Source organism: Nycticebus coucang, chromosome 22, assembly GCF_027406575.1.
Source record: "Nycticebus coucang isolate mNycCou1 chromosome 22, mNycCou1.pri, whole genome shotgun sequence".
Classification (NCBI taxonomy): Eukaryota; Metazoa; Chordata; class Mammalia; order Primates; family Lorisidae; genus Nycticebus; species Nycticebus coucang.
The window spans coordinates 7,666,004-7,687,644 of record NC_069801.1 but is presented as its reverse complement, the minus strand read 5'-3'; the positions used below and the strand labels follow the sequence as shown (position 1 = coordinate 7,687,644).

The 21,641-nt window shown below is 55.1% G+C and overlaps 1 protein-coding gene across 9 annotated transcripts in view; it reads left to right on the top strand.

Annotated features, from left to right (window-relative positions):
* The window catches only part of CASZ1 (castor zinc finger 1), a 143,030-nt gene that overhangs the window by 76,974 nt on the left and 44,415 nt on the right, over positions 1 to 21,641 (top strand). For 8 of the 9 annotated variants that reach the window (XM_053577298.1, XM_053577304.1, XM_053577303.1 and 5 more), the window contains 2 exons: positions 2,308 to 2,359; positions 14,027 to 14,065. In XM_053577298.1, the coding sequence (XP_053433273.1) occupies positions 2,308 to 2,359; positions 14,027 to 14,065 (91 nt within the window). Of the gene's footprint in view, positions 1 to 2,307; positions 2,360 to 13,356; positions 13,679 to 14,026; positions 14,066 to 21,641 lie in introns of those variants that run through there. The other variant, XM_053577300.1, reaches the window with a different exon arrangement.

The window sequence follows — 21,641 nt, the reverse complement described above, 5'->3', positions numbered from 1 at the left end:
TAATTCCAGCCTCCCCAAGTGTAGGGCCCCTGCTCTCTTCTTAGTTGCTGTTTCTCTCCCTTGGCCTTGGAGAATCTTTTCCTTCATTGCATCAGCTACCAGGCCCCGAGCATGCTGACCACTCACTTACAAGACAGAACCAGACATATCAGGGACAGTGAGACACAGGAAAAGAGGACCAGAAAATAAGAGAGGCAGAAATGAACTACTGAGTACTTGCCAGGCCCCATTTGGGAGCCTAGAACCCAGCCCGCGTCCCAGATCCCACCCAGAGACAACATCCTGCTCCCATCATTCAGGCCTCCTGCCCAGGGAGGACAGGACCCCAGGGCACGTCCTGGTCCCTATATGTACGCATCTCTGCCCCTCCCTCTTCCTCCTATGCCCCACGACCAACTCCTGGAAAGTTTCCTCTCCGATTGTTCTGTGTGATCAGATCTGCAAGTTGCTCTCTAAGCTTCTTGTCACATTTTGACTTAATGAAGTGCAACTGCTCAGGGATTTGGGTTCAGCACTCTGGTCTCCCGTGCTCCCTTGTTGTCAGAAAACAGGGGTGGTTGGGGACGGCAACACCGCGCTGCAAGTCGTTATCATTCCGGTCAGTCTGTTTAACACAAAATTAAACAAAGAACTAATTAGTGCCTCATGAATTAATAAATGCACAGTTGCCAGGGAGGATGGGAGGGGAGAGAAAGGTGGTGGAAGGGAGATACTGGAGTTGTGGAGTTGGGGGGATTTGGGGGGTTCACAGGGGCTGATTGGGGCTCCTTGAGAGATCTCAGGCAGGTGTGCATGGGATGGACAGGATAGTGATGGTGACACCTGAGCCAGAGCCCTGGGCTGACTGGCCAGGACATGGGCTTTGGCAGCCAAGCCCACCCAGTACCTGGCACTGGATGCTAGGGGTCGCCATCCCTGGCCCTTGGCCTACCCTGCTGGCTATCACCACATTTAGCTCTCCCCTCCTTGCCAGTTCCTTCCCTTGTCGCTTTCTGCCTTGGCATGGCTCCCCTGTCTCCTCTCCTGCCCCAATCTCAGTTGTCCCCCAGCCCTCTGCAGACCCCTCGGCTCTTAATGTCTGGATCAGATGGGCGCCAGAGGCCCAACCACTCGATGCCCACTGGACCCTCAGCCCTCCCATAGCCCTATGTCTGGCAGGAGAGACTCCACCCCAGCGGGCACCCTCTGTCCAGGCAGCCCAGCACAGGCGGCAAAAGCTGGCAGAGGACTGAGCCCTCCTTAAGAGGACGTGTCAAGTACAATTAGCATTATCTGTCTAAGTATGTCCTGGGAACAAGAGAGTGGGCAGGGGCCTGGGTGGCATTCCGGGAGCTCTGTACAAGGTCACCTCCTCTCCCACAATCCCCCCAATCTGATTTGGGGATTACATAGCCTAAGGAAACTGGCGTTATTCCTCTCACATCATTGCTAAGCCACAAGTGAGGGCGAGGGGAGGGAAAACGTAACAAACAGAAAACCCTTCCGCAGCGTGAGTGGAGTTCTGAGGCCCGGGGGGCAGGGCCTGGCTCAGGCCAGGGCAGTGCACAGGGTGCTTCTTGGGCTTTGTGTCCACATATGGAGTCTGTCTCATTGAACCTGGCTCCCTAAACTCATGCTCTGGGCGAGAGGCCCTGAGCGTGGCAAGCCAGGCTGGGTTGTGTGTCTGCTAAAGATGGTCTACATTGTTGGACCATTTTCCTTCTCCCACATGGCCCTCACTCAGTGTGGGTGGTTGTGACACACTTGTAGGACCCCAGGATGGAAGCCTGCTCCTGTGGTCCACCCTTGGACTAAGAAGCCTTGGCCCTGGAGTCTACCCTTGTCCCCACCATTTTTCATAGCCAATAGCTTGGCAGCTGTCACTTTTATTTGGGGGGCCAGAGAATGAGAGGAAAAGACTGGATAGTGCCAGGTTGTTTTGTGGTCTCCAAGCCTCCCTCCTCAGCCTCTGCAGCTCCCTGGAAACCAGCAGCCTCCCACCCTGAATGCGCATCTCTGCCTCCATGGAGGAGTGTGCCCAGCACGGCCTGACTTTTTTCTATTTGGTCAGGGGTGTCCTGAGAACCATATTTCCCCTGCAATCAGCTCCTCCCCCTTTTTGAACTGGTTCAGACTTCGGCATATCTCCACTGGGCCCAAATCAGAGCCTACTCAGCAGGTGTTCATTTCTGCCCCCCCCCCCCCGTTGGCTGTCCCTGGAATATCAACCCCTTAGCCCCTGGGGTGGCAGGGTGCCCAGGGTGCAGGGAGAACACACACTGGCAATTGTGGGCTTGGAAAAGCTAACTGGGTTCCTCTTTCCTCCAGGATGAAGTGACGCCCCAGCTGCATTCGAGGAGCCTCCAGGACCCACTACAAGGTAAGGCCCGAGCCTCCCCATCTTTCCCTCACTCATGACCACTTGTCTAATGCACATGTCATCCTGGGCTGGGTGGAGTCCCGGCCAGCACCCAGGGACAGATGGGAAGGTGGAGACAGGGAATTAGTTGGAGCCACTCTGTCCATTTGAACCTGGCAGGAAAGATGGCCCTAGTTGGAGCTTCTCAATTGGCTTTTAGGCTGGAAATGGGCTGGGGACTCATGGACTGCAGGAATGTGCTTTGGGCCAGGAATCTGCTCAAAGCAGCATGGGGCCATGGGGCATCTGTGGGGGCAGGGCTCAGGTTGCCCCACGGTCCCACCATGCCTGTCCTCAGCAGTGCTGTTGCTCTCTGTGACAGCTGCCACCAGCTCTCCCTGGAAGCTCTGCTCATAGCTATGCCTGCACGCCCTAGAACTTCAGCTCTGCCTTCTCCTCGGAGGCTGTGCCACCGCCCTAAGTGGCCTCCTCCTTCTCCTCGAGAGGCCACAGCCAGGAGCCATGTCCTGCTCTTCCCCAGCCCAGGGCTTCCCGGAGGCTGGGCACACAGGGCTGTCCCGGCCCAGCTCAACCTTCACAAGTTGTCTCAGTCCCCCGGGTGGTAGTGTGAGGAACCACGGGGCCACCGGGCCTCACCCCAGGCAGTGCTGTGTCAGAGGTGACCGGTGGAACGCCAGTGTTATGTAAATAGCGAGGCCTGCCTGGCGGGCGAGCTGGCTGGCTGCAGCCATCCATCATCCTGCTCCGCGGGGTGGGGGACAGACAGGGCACCGTGCGCCTGGCTCCAAACCTGTTTGTTTTCCCTTTGTCTCTCAAGTTTCGCGTTTCGGGGCGGCTGCAACTGACCGGCTAGGGGGTTTTGTCCCACTGGCCCCCTCCCCCCCAGAGAACGGGGAAGGGAGGAGATCTGCCTGGCTCCCACCGCGGCATCCCTTTTGGACTTCAAAGGCTCCCCCAGCATTGTCTGCGCCGGCAGGCAGTGGCCCTGAAAACGTGATCAGAGGCGGCCCAGTGTAGGGCAGGCCGGGCCTGCACCCTGCACTCTCACTGGGGCCCATGGATTCCTCCTTTTGCTGTTAGCACCACCCTGGTTACAGCTCTGCTCCCGAGTCCTCTCTCTGGCTTCCTCTCCCCTGGTGCCCCTGCGTGCTCCCTTCTGGCCACAATCACCCTTCTCTCTTGGCCACAGCCTTGCACCTGTCTCATGAGACTCCTAGAATGTCAAGAGCTGCGTGGCCACCCTTCACATCATCCATGAGAATGTGAAGCTGCAGAGAAGGCTTCTCGGGATGCTAGGAGCTGGGACCAGTTCCTGGATATCCACTCCCCATGCCACAGCTTGCTCTCTTTCCCTTCTTTTTCTCCATCCTGTGCTCATAATGAGATCCTTGCTTCTTCTCGAGACCTCTACCCATGAAGGTCCAGATTGGATACCTTCTTCCCTAGGCAGCAGGATGGAGCCAGACATCTCAGGTCCTGAAAGTCAGCCCCAATGGCTTTCATTCTCTGGAGCAGGGCTTGGCACATTATAACCTGTGGGCTACATTTGGCCCACAGCCTGTTTTTATAAATAAAGTTTTATTGGAACATGGCCATACCCATTTGTTTGCATATTGTCTGTGGCTGTTTTCATTCTACAGTGGCAGAGTTGAGTGGCTACATCAGACCGTTTGGCCCACAAAGCCTAAAATATTTACTATCTGACACTTTACAGAAAAGTTTGCTGGCCTCTGCTCTGGAGGTCTGGTTCCTGCACTCTGCTTGTTCTCACTCTTGCTCTCTCTCTCTCTTTTGTTAGTGGTAAATATACACAACATTGTAATCACACCGAGGCATACAGTTCTCTGCCATTAAGTACATTCATGGTGTGATACGGCTGTCATCCTGCCCTGTGCTCTTATCTTCAGCAGGATTGCTCCAAGGGGCCCAGGTATTTGTCTGGGAGCTCTGTGCAGGGGAGCTGCAGCCCTGATCTATTTGGGGAGCACCTTTTCCTTCCCTATCCATGCTTCTAGAGCCACCTGCTCTGCTTAGTCTACTTAGAAGTCTTAACTCTTTCTCTGAGCCCCACTTCCTCAGAGCTCTTGCCCTGGCATCCCGGGAGCCCTACATTGGCTCTCTCCTATAGGTGCTAGCCAGTTCTTTTTCTCCTCAGAGCCACAGCTTTCACTTTCATAAGGTGAGAAGAATATCTACTTAGCAGGGTTGTTCAGACAAGGGAGTAAGTTGTTGTAAATAAAAGTGGCCAGCCTAGTACTTGACAGGGAATTGGTGCTCGAGTCCCCTCCTTCCTCCCAGAGCCTGGGAATCCACCTGTAGGGGCAGCAGCCAGCCCTAAGTCTGGCCCCTTAGAGAGAGTGAAACTCCAGAATCTAGTGAGTGCCTTGGAAGTAAAATGGGTAGTGGGCTGGGCAGTCCTATGTTTCTTGACTTAATATGTTGCGTGACTGGAGACGCGAAGGAACAGCATCCTGGATCTTTGCTTCTGCTGCAGGGCCCTGGGATGTGGCGTAACCTCTCTGAGTGCCAGTTTCTCAATCTAAAATGAGGGGCCCTGGCTACCATGCAGGCTGGTGGCAAGGAGGAACTGGGATGCTTTGGGGGACAGCTGTGATGGTTGTATTGGTGGGTGCTGCTGAGAGTGAAGCAGACAAGGGAAGAGTCAGGTCTGGGCGAGGGCCCATCGGTCGAGGGAGAGGCAGGCTGAGTCTGGCTGAGAAGGCCCAGCGGTTACACAGTGGGCACTTGCTCTGTCCAGGGTCAGGGACCAAGGCTGCTCTGGCCTGTTCTACCTCTGTGGGCTAATGTGGAAATCAGACTCCAGGCCTGAGAGGAAGGGCTGGCAGGGAGGGGACAAGGACAAGGGAGCTGTCCCGTAGCCAGAGGCCTGCGTGGGAGCTGCCCTGCACAGTTCTCTTGAACCTTCTTCTGCTGTGTCTGCACTGTCTCTCTTGCTTTCCTCTTTTCTCTGCGTCCCACCAGCTCCTCTTCTTCCTCGCCCTCCCACCACCCATACCCTGCCCCCAGCTCCATGGCTCACTCTCTCTCTTCTCTCTCTCTCCTTTTCATCTACTCGGAAGGCTTTACTTTACTTCCTTGTCACCCTAATTGATTGCATTAACCTTTCAGCGTATTGGATTTCCCCGGCATCGTGCAGAGAGCCCTGTGCAATATGCTTATAATCTAAGCCATAATGGACAGTTTGCAGTCAACAAGCCCCTTCTCCCATCGGCCCTGTTGACATCTCTCTTGCCCAGGCCACCAAGGCCACTTCCCTCACTGGCAGGGGTGGGGCACAAGCTTGGACGCACTGATAGATTTCCCTGCCTCTTCTCCTCCTGGCTCTGCCCCCTGCCTGGCATCTCCTTCACCGAGCTCTCAGGTCCAGGTCCTTGCCAGGCCCCTGATCTTTGTGAGTCCTCTTGGCTTGGCTTTCTGCTCCCGGGATTCTCTGCCTGATGAGTAGCCGATGGGTCTAGGTTAGATTTTGTGAATAAGAGAGTCCCATGTTCCACCCAGGTGATTCTCGGAGTAAGCTGTCCCTCCTTCACTTACCTGGTAGGCTTTGGGTAAGATGGCAGTGACCACTTCAGGAGGTGGATAGTGGCCAAGAGCAGCAGTCTGAGATCTCTGGCCTTCACTGGCCCCTGAGCCGATGGGAGGCCTCTGTAGACCTTCTGGAAGCAGTACCCACTCCTGGGAAGAGTGTGGGAGTACAGGAGAGACAGAAGGAAGGGGACCTGCTGAATCCAAGGGAAGAAAGAGATAAAGACCTTGTCAGGACTGGCCACGGGCAAGCAGCAGTGAGGAAGCAGGCCCCCACACGCCTGGTCTGGACCCTGTCCCTCACACTAGTCTCACAGTTGTGTGACTTGGGTACTTGGTAGGGGACATCTCAGAGTCTCTATTTTCCATCTGAGGTTTGGCAGTAGCTTTGAGCAGAACCACCCCTCATCAAAGGAAGAGAGACACAGCACAGGCAGCAGGTGCAAAGCCCAAGAGAATCCTCTGCAGGTGGGACAGCTTGACAGGAGATGGGCGGGGTAGGCGGAGGAACTGAGCCCTGCCTCTCAGGCTGTGGGGAACAGGCTGTCTCAGGTTGGGTCTTGGATGGGCACCTGCTAGTCCAGCGGGATGCAAAGCAGCCAGCCTTGCTAGCACCTGGGGTGCAGCCCTGGACCCAACTCCTGGCTGGGCTGCTAGCCTTCAGACCAGCAGCCTGATGGGCTGAGTCTTCATTCCCAACAGGACGGGATGTCAGGTTGAATACATTAGTGTCAGGCTGAGGGGCAGGCGGAAGCTCCCATTAGCCCTGGTGGTACTTCCTCTCCCCCACACTTTTCTCTCCCCACCCTTTGCCCATCATCTTCTCTGCCCACCCTACCTACTTCCATCACTTTATCACTCCAAAGGGCAAGCTTTAGGCAAGAGGGGGCTGGACCTAGGTCCTTCTCAGCCTCTCCCAAGGACTTCAGGGGTGGGCAGAGGGCATAGCAGGGAGAAGTGAAACAGCGAATGAAGGTTTGTGATTGTCAGCATCAGGAGAAGCCAAATAACCCTGTAACGAGTATGAAGGTGAATTCGCGGTCTGCTGCACATGGAGAATATGAGTGTCCGTGAGACAGGGAGTGTAAGGCATGGGAGTCCGCCTGCCATGCTGGGCAGCCTCCTCTCCAGGGACCCAGGCGGGAGGCAGGAGGAGGGCTGTGCAAGCCCATCCCTGCCAGGGAGCAGCTGCCCAGGAGCCCTGACCAAGCACCTGCGGTAGCTGAGCTGCTTAACAGCCTGCTGGCCCTGGCACCGGGCACCCAGGTAGATGTTTGTAAGCACCAGCGGTATACATTTATGGACAGCAGCCCAGGCCTCGGGATGTTGGCCCACCCGCCCAGATCCATATCAGTAGCTAATCCTTACTCTGTGCACAATCACTCTGTGCTGGGTTGTGTGCTGTGTCCTTACAACAAATCTATGCAGTAAGTGCTATGATTATCCCCCCTTTCCCCACTTTTTTATAACTGTTTTATCGAGATATAATTCATATACCGTAAAATTTACCCTTTTAAAATGTACAACTCAGTGGTTTTCAGTATATTCACCACCATCTTATTTTAGAACGTTACAACTCCCCCTTCACTCATTTGCAGCCCCTCTCCGTTCCCCCTGCCGGCAGACCTAGGCTACCACTCATTATTCCCTTAAGATGCTGAGAAAATGGAGCCTCAGAGTGGTTCAGTGGCTTGGTTAAAGTTGCACAGCCAGTGGCAGATATAGCTGGGGTTTGGACCCCAGGCAGCCGTCTCCAGAGCCAGTGCTCCATAAGAGACTATGTGAGTCCTGGCTGCCTCACCCCCACCCCAGGACTCACACACATGCCCTACCACGAGTTCCTGGCAGTCAGGGCTCACATAGCACCGTCCAAATACACAGGCCCTGGCTGCACACGCATCTCTCTTCTCCCCAGGTACAACTCCATACAGGAAACCCTAACAACCCCCTTGTAAAAACAGCCAACCTCCCCTCCCCCAGACCCCTCCCATGGCTTCTCTTCCCTGGCCACACTCTTAGAAGGGAGGCTTGGCACAGGAACCTCCAACAACAGGGCAGCTGAAATGGCCAATATGCCCTAAGTGGTTTTGGACTTCTAAAATGAGAAATACTCCTATCTCCTGTAACTGATAATCGTAACTGAAATAAAATGCCAGTCCAGCATTCCAGAACACATCCCTGCCTGGGGTTGGGGCCACAGGCTGGGCTGTGCTGCGGGGGGGCGGGGGGATGCGGAGGGGCAGTACTAGCCCAGTTCACACTCTCTGGCTTCCCTCTGCCTTTCTCTCACTCTGTCCTTTGCTTCTGATCTGTTTCTTGTCACCTTTTTCTTCCCACCTACCACTCTCTTCTCTGATGCCCCATAGTCCCACCCCAAAACTTAAAAAAAAAAGTTTTTGTGGCCATGCTCTTGCACTTGCAAAATTGGGGAATTAATGTGAAACTGTCACTGCCTCTGATAAGAGATAAATACAAGAAAGGCAAGAGACAAAGGGGAAGGGAGGCATGAGAGAGAATGAGTCTGTTGGATTTGGTTTGGGGTTTTTTCCTCCTTCTTCTCTCTCCCTCCAAAGCGGAGGATCCGGCCCGGCCAGTTTGGATATTTATTAAGAAAAAGCCAAAGATAATTAACTTTTTTGTTTTTGTTTTGTTTGCGGGTGCCTCCCCTGCTGGCACTCCTGACTGCCTGGCAAATTAAACCTGCTCCCTGCTCCCTGGGTGCTGGGCTGCCGGCAAGTCTGCTGCTGACTGCCCTGAATCTGCCAGGGCCATCGGCCACCCACCCAACCACCTGCCTTGGCTTGGGTCACTTTATGCCACCATCGATGCCACCTCCCCAGGCTCTACTGACTCCAAGAGCACCCTTTAGAGCAGGGTAAGTGGTATGTGGTGGGTTGGGAGAGAAAGGCCTACTGTTTGGGGTTGTGGCCAACACTTCCCTAAAAGGAAATGGGGGGAAAGTGTGAGCCTCTCCCATGGGGCAAGGGTGTTTCTTCTGGCCAGCTCAGGGCTGCTGACTTCCCAGGAGCAGGTAAGGGAAACAGAGTGAGTTGGAAATACAGGGAGAGGCCAGGTTTGGGTCATGTTGATCCCCAGCTCTTCTCCTAAAAGGTTGGTACACTGCCAGGACCTGAGGCCCCTGGGAGTGCCCTGGAGAAGGTGGTGGGCCATCAAACCATCCTGTGATGTCTGTCCGCTCTCGACACAAGGCCCCATCTTGCTGCTACCTCCCACATGACCCAGGCCGTAAGGGCCCACCCAGCAGGGTGTTTAGAGAGCCAGTGCTTGGGAAGGAAGCTGGCTTCCTCTGGTCTGCTGTCCTGGAACCACACAGAGCCCAGAGGCCACGCTATGACCTGAGCCTGAGTCCAGCCCATAGGCCAAAAAGGTGGCACTAAGAATTAGAGAATTCCTGGTGGGGGCTGCTTGAAGGCTTCTTAGGATCCAGGTAGCCAAAGTGAAGATGGTCCACACGGCGGAGCCTGCTGAAGTTGGGGGTGCAGTTCACGCTCCTGTTAAACTAGCTTGCCTCAGTCTCTCCCCTGCCAGGGTCCTCCTGTGTCCCTTGGCTCTATCCTTAGCTGGGCCAGTAGGCAGTGATTGTGAGGTCCCTCCAGGTAGGGAACCTGCCTTGGAACTGGACACAGAGAGGAGGACATTTTTCAAGGATTTTGCTAGCCCTTTTTTTTTTTCTCTGAAATATAAGGATGTGCAATTTTTTTTGGTTTCAATTTAGCATTGGAGAATTTTATAATTTAGTAATTAAAATCTCTGATAGGCTTTAGAAATTGCGGCTAATTGAATTTAATGGGAAGATGATTTTCAATTTTATTTGATTACCGGGACCCCTGGCATCGGTATTTATGGGAAAAAAATGGGAAATGTGCTGTGTGGGCTAAGATGGCATAATTGAATTAGGGATAATCGGATTTCTCCGTCATGAATTTCACTATAATTTTCCTATAATTTTCCATTAGATATCTAGTTTACAAATATTCACAAAGAAATGAAGCTCTTTCGGAATGGAGATTGCTGGCTAACAGGATTATGGGGCCGAGCGTGCGGCTGTGCCAGCCCCTATACCTCCATAATGCAATCCCCGTGTCTGCCTTACACTTAGCGTGGCCCTCGCCTCACCACCCACTCTGCTGCTCCTTTCTCCCCTTTGTTTCCTTTTCATCCTTGTTTCCCCTTTGCCCCGACACCCACCATCCGTGGCTCACAACCTCCTGTGGCCGTGGCCATGGCCATGCCATGGTGCCTTGCTGGGCCCTCCTACGTCCCCTGTGCTTCCTGTCCACTTTGTTCTCCCCTGCACCCCCACTACGCTGGCCTGGGGAGCACACTCACGCACAAACACAGATTCCCTCACAGGTGCAAACATGCTTGTTCGCATGCACACGAAGTCCTTTGGCCAAGCTTCTGTGCCCTGGCCCAGTCGCCTCAGATGGAACCAGTTTATTGGGATCCTGGGGTGGGGTGCAGGAACAAAAGGAGCTTTGTTCAAGTTTATGTGAAAGTTACAAATTCAAAACGAGAGCAGATAAAGCATGAGATACCTGGTGTGTAAACAGGCTGGTGAGTGAGAAGGCCCCGGGCTCGGGAGGGAGAGAGAATGAGTGGGCAATCTGAGGGTGCAGGGGAATGGGAGCCAGCTATGGCAGCTTGACTGGGGGAGCAGATAGACTTCCTTGGTACTGACATGGGGTGCCTGGGTGGTGGGGGTGCTGTGTAGGTTTCCACTCTTCCTTTTCTCTTAAAGGGTGAGGTACCTTAGGAGGAGTTGGAGGCTCTGGGCCCAGGGAAATTGTGGCATTGGGCCTTTGAGTCCTAGGCGTGAATATCCTCACTGTGGCCTGTCTCCGGTTCTCAGGTGTCACATCAGTGTCCTCAGGGCAAATATTGCTGAAGCCTCAAGAGATACCTAAGTTCTTGGCCTCTCCCCTTGCCAGGAGCATACACATTCAGAGAAAGAGAAATCTGGGGACCCCTCCATTACACAGTCTTGGACTCACACCCCATAGTCTCGGGGTTTCAGCCTTCTTCTTAGACTACCTTAAATCCTAACATGACAAGATAGCCTATTTCTGTGCTCTTCTGACATGTTCTCCACCAAAGATCCTTTGCTCTTGGGCAGGACCTACTCAGCCTGCAGTGGCCAATGGTGCACTCTGCCCTTGACTGCCTAGCAAATTAACTGTCTCCTCCACCCTGGCTGCCTTCCTCCTAGCTCTCTCCAGTCCGGCCTCATTAGCCATTCCTCTCTAGCCATCGTCCATCAGAGGCTCCATATTTATAGGGTGGCCAATCCAGGTGGCCTTGTCTAGGTAACTAAAGGGAAGATGCTTTCCTTTCTCCCTTCATGCCCTCCTCAGATAGTCCCTGACTACCATCAGCAGGTGCCCAGAAGGACACCCAGAGCCAGTCAGAGGCTGTATGGGTCACATATGCAGGGAGCTCCCCCTCTGTGCAGACATCTTCAAATGCACCCACGTCTTCAGGCTTCTTTCTATACCTGGTTGCCCAGATAGGAAAGCAGCAGCTCAGGATTGGGGTGTGGGCCTGTTGTTACAGGCCAAAGCTGCAAGGGGGCAGAATCTATGCTTTGGGGAGTCATGGGTGGCAGCACTCAAGAGGTGTGTGTGCCCCAGAACAATCCGGACACAGACAACCTCTGAGATCCCGTGTGGGGAGCAGAGTACACAGGCCTGTCTGCTGGATTCTCTGTGCCCTGGCAGTCATACTTCTAGCCCCAGACTTTGGGTAGCTCTAGTCCCTTATTCAGGGTTGTAGGGCCAGGGGAGGTTCAGTAAGGCTTCTGGGCCTCTCCAGATGCTGTTTCCATGTAGGGATAGGAACAGGCCTAAAGGGGGGGTTGTGTGACAAGCAGGAATGGGGGTTGCCAAAAAGGGTGGTTAGAGGAGGGATGCTAAAATCCTGTAAGGCCATGTAGAACTAAGAGTGATCAGGAAAAAAAGAAGAAAAATGAGCCGAAACGCAGAAGAAAGAATAGATTGTTAACTCCTTGATGTCTTTTGTCCCAAGGCCTCCCTGGGCCCCTCCCTTTGCGAGATAGAAATATTGCAAAAATAGGCCAGCGCCATTTTGCTGAATGCTGTCCAAAAACCTGGGAGAGCCTGGGCCCTGTTCTGTTCCCTCCAACTGAAGGCTGTGTGGCCCCTCCTGAAATGGGCAAGGCTGGGGAATGGGCAAAAAAGAGACAGGGAGCCAGAGCCTGTGACAGCATGAGCCACTCCTTCCTTAGCAGAGCTGCCCCAGATCCCGCTCACTTGGCCACCTCTGTTCTTGAGTCCCTCCAGGGCTAGTGGGTCACTTGGGTCACCAACATTTAAGGACTCTTAACATATGTGGCTGCAGCGGGGACAAGGGATGAATGGGGTATTAGTTGAGAGAGACCCAGCAAACTGCTTTCTCTGGGAGGAGGTGCAAGGAGAACACCCATGGCCTGGTTCACCCAGTGCCTGGTCCGGCCAGGAGCTGGCAGGAAATGAGAGCTGGAGATGGGAGTGCAGGGGCTGACCCCAGTGCACAGGGGGAGCAGGTAGGAGGAAGCCGGCAGGTTATTTGAGGGTGCCTATCCTCGGTCTGCTGGGCCCTCCCTGGGGCAGCGACCAGTGGTAGGGGCTGTAGGGAGGAAGGGGCCCTGGCGCCCAGTCGCATCTGGCTGCAGGGCTGGTGGCTCAACTTGGAGGGAAGAGGAGCAAGGAGAAAGAAAGGCTTGAGAGCCAGGAGGCACACAGTAGGTGGGGAGGGCGCCTGGGCGCATTTTAAGGGCAAAACCGCCGCAAAGCAGCAGAAACTCCAGCGTGTGTCCCAGCGCGGACTCCTCGGAGGGCGCGCGCGTAAGGTGAGTGGTGTCGTAGTGCGCGGAGCTGACGAGCGGCTTTCCCGGACCACTCAGGGACACCTCTTCTTCGAACTCAAAAAGCCACCACAACAAAATTTGGGAACCCGAGTCTGAGGGGAAACAAAGTCGCTCTGATACCCCAGGTGCCCCACTCCGCAGGGAGAGCGAAGGGTAGCCCGAGAGCGCGCGGCCCGTCGGGCGCCTCGCACCTACACCCGCCCGCGCGGAGAAGTTCGGGCGGCCGCGCGCGGCGGCCGTCGCTCGCGCGGCCCGAGCGGTGGAGGGAAGCGCGAGAGCGCGCGGCCGCCGGCGGCCGGCGAGAGTTGGCGCGTGTGCCCGAGCGCCGTCCCCGCGTCCCGCTCCGGCCGCGCGCCTCGCCCCCGCCCGGCCCCGCGCGCAGAGTCCCCGCCTCCATCCCTCTGAAGGCAGAGGTTGGGGAAATCATAGAGCCAATAAGGCCGCCCGGCCGCCAGAGCCGGTACTCGCGCGCGCGCAGGAGGGAGGGAGGGAGGGAGCGCGCGGCGGCGCGGGCGAGCGCGAGCCCATTCACTTCAGCACCGGCCGGGCGGGCAGGCGCGGGTGGCGACGGCGGCGGGGGCGCGGGGGCGCGCGAGCGGGCCGAGCTCTGATCTTTCACCTGCCGGGAGCCGGCGCGGGCCCGGCCGAGGAGGCGGTGCCGCGGCCGCCCTGCCAATCACCGCGGCGCCTGGCAGCGCCCCCGGCCGCTCCCTCCCGCCCGCTCCCTCCTGCCAAACTGTTACCCTGAGTGTTACCGTCAGGAGCAATGACATCAGGGTTTTAAAACAACTTGTTATTCGGGGAGTAATCAGTTGCAATTAGGCATTAATTAAGTATTATGAAAGTTGATTATTTAAGTGAATTCGGCTTTCGACTCTCCGACTATGGTGAGTACTGGCGCGGGCGGGGGAGGGCTGGGGCCCGGGGCACTCGGGGCGCGGGCGGGGGACGGGGGCGCCCCTCGGGCTCGCGGTCGGCCCGGGCGCCCCGGCCAGGCCCGCGTCCACGCAGAGTTTCCGCTGTAGTTTGAGAAACTCGGGCGCGGCGAGGAGCTGCGAGGAGCGCGCCGCGCCGGAGCGTGAGAAGCGGGCGGCGCGAGGGAGAAACTTCGGCCGCCGGGATGTGCGGGCGCCGCGACTGGGGGCGCGGGCCGCCGGGGAGATCCCGGGGGGCCTGCCCGAGACTAAACCTTTCTTTTTTCTCTCCTGTTCTTCTTTTCGTGGCGTTCTTCGAAGAGTTTGGGACCAAAGAGAGGAGCATGGATCTCGGAACAGGTACCGGTGGGAACCCGGGGAGGCTCTTTCACTTTTCTTTCGTTTTTTTTCACGGAAGTTCGTAGTTTTCGCCCGGGGAGGTGGCAACTGAGCCAGGGGGCGGGGGTGGCCTGCAGAGGGTCGGGGCGGCTGCCTCTCCTCGCCCTGGTTTCTGATTGCGAGACTTCTGAGGATATTGTTATTATTTGTTACTTGCTTAGTGACTGTGACTAATTTGATGGTTGTCATTATGAAAGAACTGAGGACAGAGGAGCTGGGGGGCACCCAGAGAGAGGATTTAGGGGGTTTTTATGGGGGTTTTTATGCTCCGTGTTTTTTCTGTGTGTGTTTTTCTTTCCTCTGCTAAGATCTCTGTGTCTGGCTGTGGGGTGTGTGTTTTTATTTTTTTAGTGGGGGGTGGTTTAGTTTTTGAAAGCAGCGTCCTGTTGGGAAAGGTGGTTAGTCTGGTTTCCGGGCGACTGTCTCAAGGTAAAGGAATTTAATTTATTTGGGACAAGGCTGTGTCGGATGATCAAGCTGCTTATTATGGCTAATGAGTGTTTTTCACCTGAGAATCTGTGGGATGAGGCGGCTGTTATCAGTTCAAAGTGAGGGGCCCAGGACTCTGTCCCACCCACCTCTTTAGCTCCAATGCTGGGAGGTGGTGATGGACCAGGCAAACTACTAAATTTAGGGTTTGAGAGACCTGCTGTGGACCATGCTAGGGGTCCAGATAGCACTACCCTGGGCACTGGCCTGGGACAGAATTTATCCTGAGATTTTGGTGTTTTATTGGTTTTAATGTAATCTTATTTAATATTTCTCCTTTCTTCTCATCTGGGGTTCCAGCCTGAGTCCAGAGTGAGGTTTGCTTTAAGCTCTTCAGGCTTTCCATTAGCCTTCTCTATTGAAACCAGATTTTGACTAGGACCCTCACATCCAAGGTTGACAAAAATAGCTGTCTTCTTAAAGATTAAATAATAATAAAAAAAAAGCAGGGGGATAATTCATTCAGACTGATCTCTGAACCTTTTTGTTTTGTTAATAGAAGGGTGGGTGGTATTGGTGGCTGTTAAGAGTTGTTGTTTATAACAGGCCCAAGTTCACAGCATTGCCTCTTAGGACCCATGAGCTGACATCTGACCTTCTGAGGTCAGGAGAGGGCAGGAGGCAGCACTGAGGGGCCCCTGGTAGGTGGCATAGTGGCCGGCTTTAAGAATGGAGTGTGTGTGTGTGTTTGTGGGAGAGGGTGGAGCTCCCAAAGTTTTAAGACTATGTCTGACCAGGTGTGATCTTGGCTAATATGATGTGGAGGTCTTCAGGATGTGCCCAGGAAGGGTGTGACACCCCCTGCTGGGCAAAGTGGTGAAGGTGTCTAAGGCCACTGCTGGCACCCTGCCTCTCCCTGCCCTCCACTCCCACAGGGAACCAGCCCACCCCCACCTCTAATCAGGTGTCTCATCAGCCTCCCTCTCAGGTCCCACCCCCTTTCCTCGGAAATGGGGCCCCCACCCATTCCAGCCAAGAAGCAGACCTTAGAGATGGGCTAGGCAGTAATGCACCGCCTTCTACCTGGGGCAGGCCAAGCCTATGCCTGTGGGCGGGCACAAGGGACCCAGGCATTACTCAGCTGGAAGGCGGGCCCTCCTGTCTTCTTTCTCCTAACCTGGGTGCCAACTGGAGCTGCTGTCCATCCTTCTGCCATACACCAGCCAGTCTCTTGCAGTCTGCCATAGGGACACTACTCCAGAGCCCTTTTGGGGTGTCCCAACTGGAGTAAGGGCCTCCCAGGCCTGGCAGGAGGCAGGGGACAGAGCCTCTTGTGGCATCCCTCCTGGGCCTTAGGGAGATTTACTTCTTCTAGCACTCCAGGGACAGGCTCTGGAAACTTTTCCTAGAAACCTAAAGAGCCCCTGAGGTCAGCTGGTCCCTCCTTTGGCTAGAGCAGAACACTCCCAATGGGACCCAGGCCTGGACTCTGGCCACTCAGAGAGGGGAGGTCCAGGGTGTCAAAGTTCTTTTTCCCAGAGGAGTCATCTGGTAATACCATCTCAGCCTCTTCTTTGAACTTGGAAGTTTCACTTAATCTCAGAACTTCACAAGAAAAGCACTTTTTCCCCTATTTACAAAAAAAGGGAAGCAGATGGGGCCTCTGAGATCCCTTCTGAGCCTGTCTCTGAGCTGACTCCACAATTATCTTCTGAAGCTAGGAGGAGCTCCCTTGACCTCTAGAATTCATAAGGGACACAGCCAGGGCCAGGGTCCTTGCTGGTGAGTGGCGGGACAGCATGGGCAGCCTCAGCAGAGGGCCCCTCCAGCCCAGGACAAGGCCAGAGGCATAGGCCTCAAGGAGTTGCTGGCACCAGGGACCTAACAAGCATCAGATCACAGGTTAAACATCTTCTCTAGCGGGGACATGTCTAGGTCCTGAAGCATTCCAGCCATGAGTAATTCAGTGGTGGGAGAAGCAAGACTTCTCAGGAGGGTACCGCAGGACCTCAAGACCTTCAGGTACCATGTGGACCCCTTTCCCTCACCATAGTTCAGCCAAGGGCTGGATCAATCTGGACGTCTTTAGCAATAAAAAATGCCGATGTCGTCCTAATTCACCAGGCCCCGAGATGACAGCAAATTTACATTTTTTAATTAAACTAGCAGCCAGTTTTTATGAGAGGGGGTTGGGTTATGCAAATCAAATGGTTGTGTACGGAAGATTAGGAGAGTTTGGGAATAAATTCCACAAATGCTAATAAAAAAAAAAAAAAAGGAAAGAGAGGGAGGGAGGAGGAGAGAGGAAGAGAGGACATAGTTCCATTAGGCCCTTTTAGAGTGATTTCCCTAGGGGAGGGGGATGGGGAGGAGGGAGGCAGCATTCAGACACAGGTAAATCCATCCTGCAGTTGGGAAGCTCCCTGGATTAGGCCCCCACAAGCTGGTTCCTAGGCCCAGAACATAGTTGGAAGCCAGGGTGAAAAAGGCTGTGAAACAACAATAGAGTGTTGAGAAGGAACTTGCCCTTGATTGCTGGGGCCTGGTTGTAAGTGCCCCTTCTCTTCTTGAGAGGGGTCAGAAGCCTGTACTGACTAGGCTAGAGCTGTCCAGTGGAGGATCCAAGGTAGGCTCTGCTAGGCAGAAGTAAGAAGGCACATTCAAAGGGATGGCCATGGAGCACAGGGGGAGCTGGTGAGGGCAGCACTGTGGCTGCAGACATGTTGTCAAGGTGGGGGGAATTGGTGCCACTTGGTGAGCCATGTCCCCCTTTCTCTTTCCTGCTGGGTCTCCAGGTCAAGACCCCCTTGCATTGCTGGCAGACATCCCCCCCTCTGCCCCTGTGGATACTGGCCCAGGCTTTAGCCATGGGGAGGCCAGGAAGGATGAAGTCAGCAGGGCTGAGCCAAGGTGGCTCCTTAGCCTGGTTCTTAGAGTGGAATTTCCTTGTGGCCACATGCTTTGAGGGCACACAGCCTCGAGGGAGCAGAGGAAAGGCTGCAGACTTCTTCTGGGTGGCACCTGACCCAAGGGAGCAAAGAACTTGCCTTTCCCAATCCAGGCCCAGAGTACTGCTCAGGGCCCTGCCACCCTGCATGTCAGCCTACCTCCAGACCCACAGAACTTCTGTGAGCTGCCAGTTTGAGGTCAGAGCCTTGCCAAGAGTGTAGGCTTCTAGGAACCTTGCTAGCTCCGGTTATGCCTTTGACCCGGCATTCACCAGGGATTGGGAAAGTTCTAGTGCTGTTTCTGGAGGAAGAGGTTCCATGGGTAGAACAGATTGCCCTCGATTTTCCTTCCTCCAGCCTTTCTTGGCCAGATTCACCCACTCAACCAGTCTAAGATGGGACCAACCCCTGGAGTCAGGTTGGGCACCGGTTTTGCCAGTCTCCTGTAGGGGGTAGGTGCTCTGGTGCCATCTTGGCAGGAAGGAGCTACAGAGCCGAGAGCAGACTGGGTTGTCTCGAAAGCAGTGAGTTTCCTGGTACCTTTCAAATGAGGCGGGCTGTGCACTGGTTAGTGACGTTTGAAGGGACTTGTGCATCAGATGACCTTCCAGGTCTTCAGTGCTCTGACTTTCAACTTGATGTTGGTCAGTGGGGTAGTCTTGAGAGGTAGGGGTTGAGTGGACAAGGTGAGAACCACAGTATTTGGACTTTTCCTTTGATAAAAAGCATGTTAGGCAGGCAGCTCTGAGCTGTGAAGTAACCCTTTGAACAAGCCATGATACTGGTTATAAGACATCGGAGCCAAAACTCAGTATAAAAGGCCTAACAGAGCTGTTCTCTAATAGGAGGCAGAGGCGGGGAGGGCAGGTCCAAAAGGATCCCATGAGAGACCCCACCCGGGGCCCTCTTTCTCTGGTAAACACCTGCCAGAGGAACCCACTAGCCCTCCTCTCGGAGGAAGGTGCCAGGACCAGTGTTAGTCAGAGCTGCCTACCAGCCTCATTCGTACCGCTGGTGTCCTCCCCACCCCCTGCTTCGGCTGGGGAATCTGGCTGAGTTGCAGCTTGGGTTTTTATGATGGAAAAATAAAATAAATGGAGGCACCTTTGGAGGGCTGAGTCACGGCAGCAGCATCTCCTCATTAAAGCTGCTGCCCCTGGCTCAGTTCCCTGCCCACTGCCTGGGCAGGGGACTGGGTGAGGCTTGGGAAGGCTCTTGCCCCTGACTGCTCTTCTTCTTGTATCTGCCAGGTTAGTGGTGGGCCCTGGCCTCCTTGGGCTGGCCCACCATTCTCAGGGAGGGTCAGGCTGTTTCTCTACCCCAGGCCACGCCCCTAGGCTCCAAGGCTTGTCTTTTAATATTGCCCTCCCAAGACTAGACTTTAGCCCTTGACCACCCTAACTGTGGCCACTGATGCAGCCTCCTTCTCTTTCTCCCTCATCTTCAGAGGGGGAAGACAGTGGCAGTAGTAATTACTGCCTGTAGGTCCCCAAGGTGAGCAGCCACTGTTCTGGGGTAGCTTGGCCAGTATACACCAAGAGTAGGGAGACGTCAGGGAGCAGGAGGAGTAGGGCTGGCGGCCCCAGGGTGCAGAGGAGGAGCACCTGCTTCCCTGGGGCAGCTTGGGAAAGGCAGCAGCTTGGTGGTCTAGAGCACACCCCTCAGCCACCTGACCATAGATAGCGTCCTAGATTCACAGTACATATGTCCTTTGTCGGGGAAGAGACCCCATGTGGGTGGGGAGGCTCTCAATTCCGTAAGCATATGGGGAACTCCTGTGTACCAGATGAAGAAGCAAAGACTGCCTGGTCCCCCCAAGTTGACAGAGCCTGCCTGGTGGAGGGAGAGGAGGTGCAGTCCTCTGTGGCTCCAGGCAGAGGAGCTACAGCCCAGGACCCAGGGAGCTTTGTGAAGGAATGGCCTGCAGGGATGTCCCCTCTGCATTCCCACCAGTCTCTTGCATGTTCCTTGTCCTCCTCACTCTCACTGAGAACAGAGCTCTTCCTTCCCATTCTGCAATCATATTTTTCTGCCCTTTTTGTCCAGGCCACCAGCTCCTCACACCAGGCTCTTCCTGCTTACCTTTCTTGCCTTCCCCCCTTTCCATCCTCACACCCAGTTGGCCCTGGAAAGAGATAAGAAATCAGCTGGGGGCCTGCTGCTCCGAGGACCTGGGCATACCTGTAATATTGGTGTGCCAGGACAGTGCTCAGACTCAATGTCCTGATCCCCTGGAGGCCAAGGCCTTGTTTCCTCGGCTACTGCTCTCCTGATGGTGACCATTAGATGTTAGCTGCTGTGCTGACATCTCCCACGGCTCAGACCGGGCTGGGGCTCTTGCCTCCCTGCCATAAGTGCTGGTGTTGCTGATTGATGTCCCCGCACCAAGTGCTTCCCCTGCCTCCCTGGCTTCTTAGTGGGGGCAGGAGGAGGAGGAAGGCAGGAAATGTTGGCTGATTCCCTTGGGACCTAGGTTTTAGCTCCTTGAGAGCTTTCTAGAACCTGGTTTACAGGAAGGAGTGGGGCTGGGATTTGGGATGACACGCAGGGGGTCAAGGGGCAGAAGGATAAAGATAGGAGTTGAGAGGTCAGATGGCTGGGAGGTACCTGTGCTGCCCAATTGGGACAGGAAGGCTGTAGGCCGGGGCATCTGAGCCTTTCCTCTGCTTCCTCCCTTGCTCACCTCCATCTCCTCTTTGCTTCCTGCCCCCACCCCCAGCAGACCTCAGTGAATGTGTCTGTCCTCTTTAGTTCTGCTCTCCACTCCGGAACCCCTCCAGCTAGGCAGTCCCTGGGTGATGCCAGAAAGAGGGATGGGCTCACACTGAGGGCCTTGGAGCTCTGCCACATGACATGGCTTATGGGCTGCTCCTGAGCTGGCTGTGGGATCTGTTCTTAGATTGACCCACAAGCTTTGTCCTCTGGGGGCTTCCCTGGCTCTCCTGGTCTCCTGGGCCCTCCCAGTGCCATAACTGCATTGCTGTGGAAACCCCTTTCTAAAGCCAGGAGGGTCCTCTCACTCCTCCTGGGCTGAGGCCAGGACACTGCCTGAGTCGGAGAGAGGGAATGGACAAATTTTGTGACTTCAGAGACCAGGGATTCCCAGAGGTCACCAGGTCATTTCTTTTTTTTGTTTGTTTGTTTGGTTTGGGGGTTTTTTTTTTGTTTGTTTGTTTTTTAGAGACAGAGTCTCGTTTTGTCACCCTCGGTAGAGTGCCGTGGTGTCACAGCTCATAGCAACCTCCAGCTCTTGGGCTTAGGTGATTCTCTTGCCTCAGCCTCCCGAGTAGCTGGGACTACAGGCACCCATCACGATGCCTGACTATTTTTTGCTGCAGTTTGGCTGGGGCCAGGTTTGAACCTGTCACCCTTGGTATAAGGGGCCGGTGCCCTACTCACTGAGCCACAGGCACCACCCAACCAGGCCATTTCTTATAGGGCCTTTTCCATGAACTAAGAGGCCCCTGGGAGAGAGTGTGTTGCCTCACCAGGAAGGATCTTCTGTGCTGTGGCCCTTACCTCCCGCTAGCCCAGTGCCCGCCTCCCTGCCACCCTATCAGCCTAGGAGCCCAAGACCACAGCCAGCCAGGGGGTGCTGCCCCGTGGGATTGAGGAGGTGTTCCACTGCCCAGCAGAGGGCACCCCACTGCATCTGCCCCAGTCCTTTTAGGACTAGGAAGTGTGGTCCCCACCTGGTCCAAGCCTTCTGGCTGCAAATGGGGGAGGGGCAGCCTACCCTCCCCACCCCCAGAGGTTCCTTGGCTGAGTTTGTTTTGCCAGGGTGACCTGTTTAATCATCTCATTTTCTGGTGGCCGTTTATTCCTCGTTTCCACGGTTACGGCCCCATTAAGGGAAGAAGCAATAAGGCAGCGAGTCAAACAGGTAATAAAAACATTAAAGCCCATGTGCACGGAGGGAGGACCAGGCAGGGGAGGGGGTGCAGTGAGGTGAGACGGCCTGGGGAGCAGCCGAGGTAAGAGGCCACCTGCCTTGTCCTCCAGAGGCTCCTGAAAGCCTGCTCCCCAAGACCCAGCACCAGCCCAGAACTGTCCCCAGCCCTTGGTCCCCTGGCAACAGGCTGTGTCCTGGGAGGTAAAACAGGAAGGAGAAAAGCAAGAGAGTGAACAAAGCTCCTGGGACCGTCCCACAGCTGGTTGTA